Source organism: Cyprinodon variegatus, unplaced genomic scaffold, assembly GCF_000732505.1.
Source record: "Cyprinodon variegatus isolate N-32 unplaced genomic scaffold, C_variegatus-1.0 Scaffold381, whole genome shotgun sequence".
NCBI lineage: Eukaryota > Metazoa > Chordata > Actinopteri > Cyprinodontiformes > Cyprinodontidae > Cyprinodon > Cyprinodon variegatus.
The window spans coordinates 714,834-716,018 of NW_015150834.1; the positions used below are offsets into that span (position 1 = coordinate 714,834).

General features: G+C 52.1%; 1 protein-coding gene across 1 annotated transcript in view; it reads left to right on the forward strand.

Annotated features, from left to right (window-relative positions):
* The window catches only part of ppm1f (protein phosphatase, Mg2+/Mn2+ dependent 1F), a 21,832-nt gene that overhangs the window by 12,432 nt on the left and 8,215 nt on the right, over positions 1-1,185 (forward strand). The window contains exons 5-7 of the mRNA XM_015386923.1: positions 432-634; positions 716-904; positions 1,006-1,149. Coding sequence (XP_015242409.1) covers positions 432-634; positions 716-904; positions 1,006-1,149 — 536 coding nt within the window. The remainder of the gene's footprint in view (positions 1-431; positions 635-715; positions 905-1,005; positions 1,150-1,185) is intronic.

A 1,185-nucleotide genomic window follows, 5' to 3' on the forward strand; every position in this document is an offset into this window, starting at 1 on the left:
CTGGGGGCGTGTAGCAGTTCTCACCGTAAAGCAAGACTGACTCTTGCGAGACTTCTGAGCCTGTGGGTACGGGCCGAGGGCTCCTGCAATTGCAAGTGCGGTATTTCCCCCACAGACCACCAGGGCGGCCGAGAATACCTTTGTTCAACCTGAAATGACTCATTTAATCATCCAAAACGTTATGGAACACATTAATTAACTGAAAAATGTTGCATAGTGTGCCTTTAATACCACTGAGGAATCAGAAATTCCAAATATGGCAGTCAGTGGACAAGGCTGCAGATTAACTTTGGGAATATGTAAGTTTTTTTTAACTTGTCTGCTACATGGATGGATCCTTGTTTTGTTTTTTTTCCTGTCTTCAGGGATCCACTAGAAACACAACCTATTGTTTAATAACATCCTCATCAGTGGTTCTGTTCTGCTTACAGTACTTGAGTCAGAGGCAGTGCAGCGGCTCTTCTTCAACAAGCTGATCGGCGTGGCACTGAGCTGGAATCAGGAGCTCCCCCAGTTCCCCCCGCCGCCTTCTCAGAGCTTTCAGTGCTCTGTTCATGCCATCAAGAACACCAGAAGGAAGATGGAGGACAAACATGTGGCGCTGGCTGAATTTAACCAGCTCTTTGGGATCCAGGTACAGCAACTGAAAACCGATGTGTGCTTCGTCTCTGTAAACGCCTTTACCGTCGCTCTGCCTCTGTCTGACCCCGCCTAGGACGGAGTGGAGCGCGCCTACTACGCCGTGTTTGATGGACATGGAGGGGTGGATGCTGCCACTTTCGCTGCCACTCACCTCCACGTCGCCCTCAGCCACCAGGAGGCGCTGCAGAGTGACGCTGCCACGGCCTTTAAAGCTGCCTTCAAGAGCACAGACGACATGTTTAGACACAAAGCCAAGAGAGAGGTATGGGATGTTGTACGCCAGGCGGATTTCACCGCTGTACGCTGCACCGCACTCCGCCAGCTTCAGGGGAACCACTAATTCAGCTTTCTGTGTGTCTGTAGCGTCTGCGGAGTGGGAGCACTGGAGTGGCTGTACTGATCCACGGTCAGCAGCTGACGGTGGCCTGGCTCGGAGACTCTCAGGCCATGTTGGTCAGAAGAGGAGAGGTCGTTACCCTCATGGACCCCCACAAACCGGACAGAGAGGTAAAGTAACACCAGGGACCGGTGGGAACACTAAGG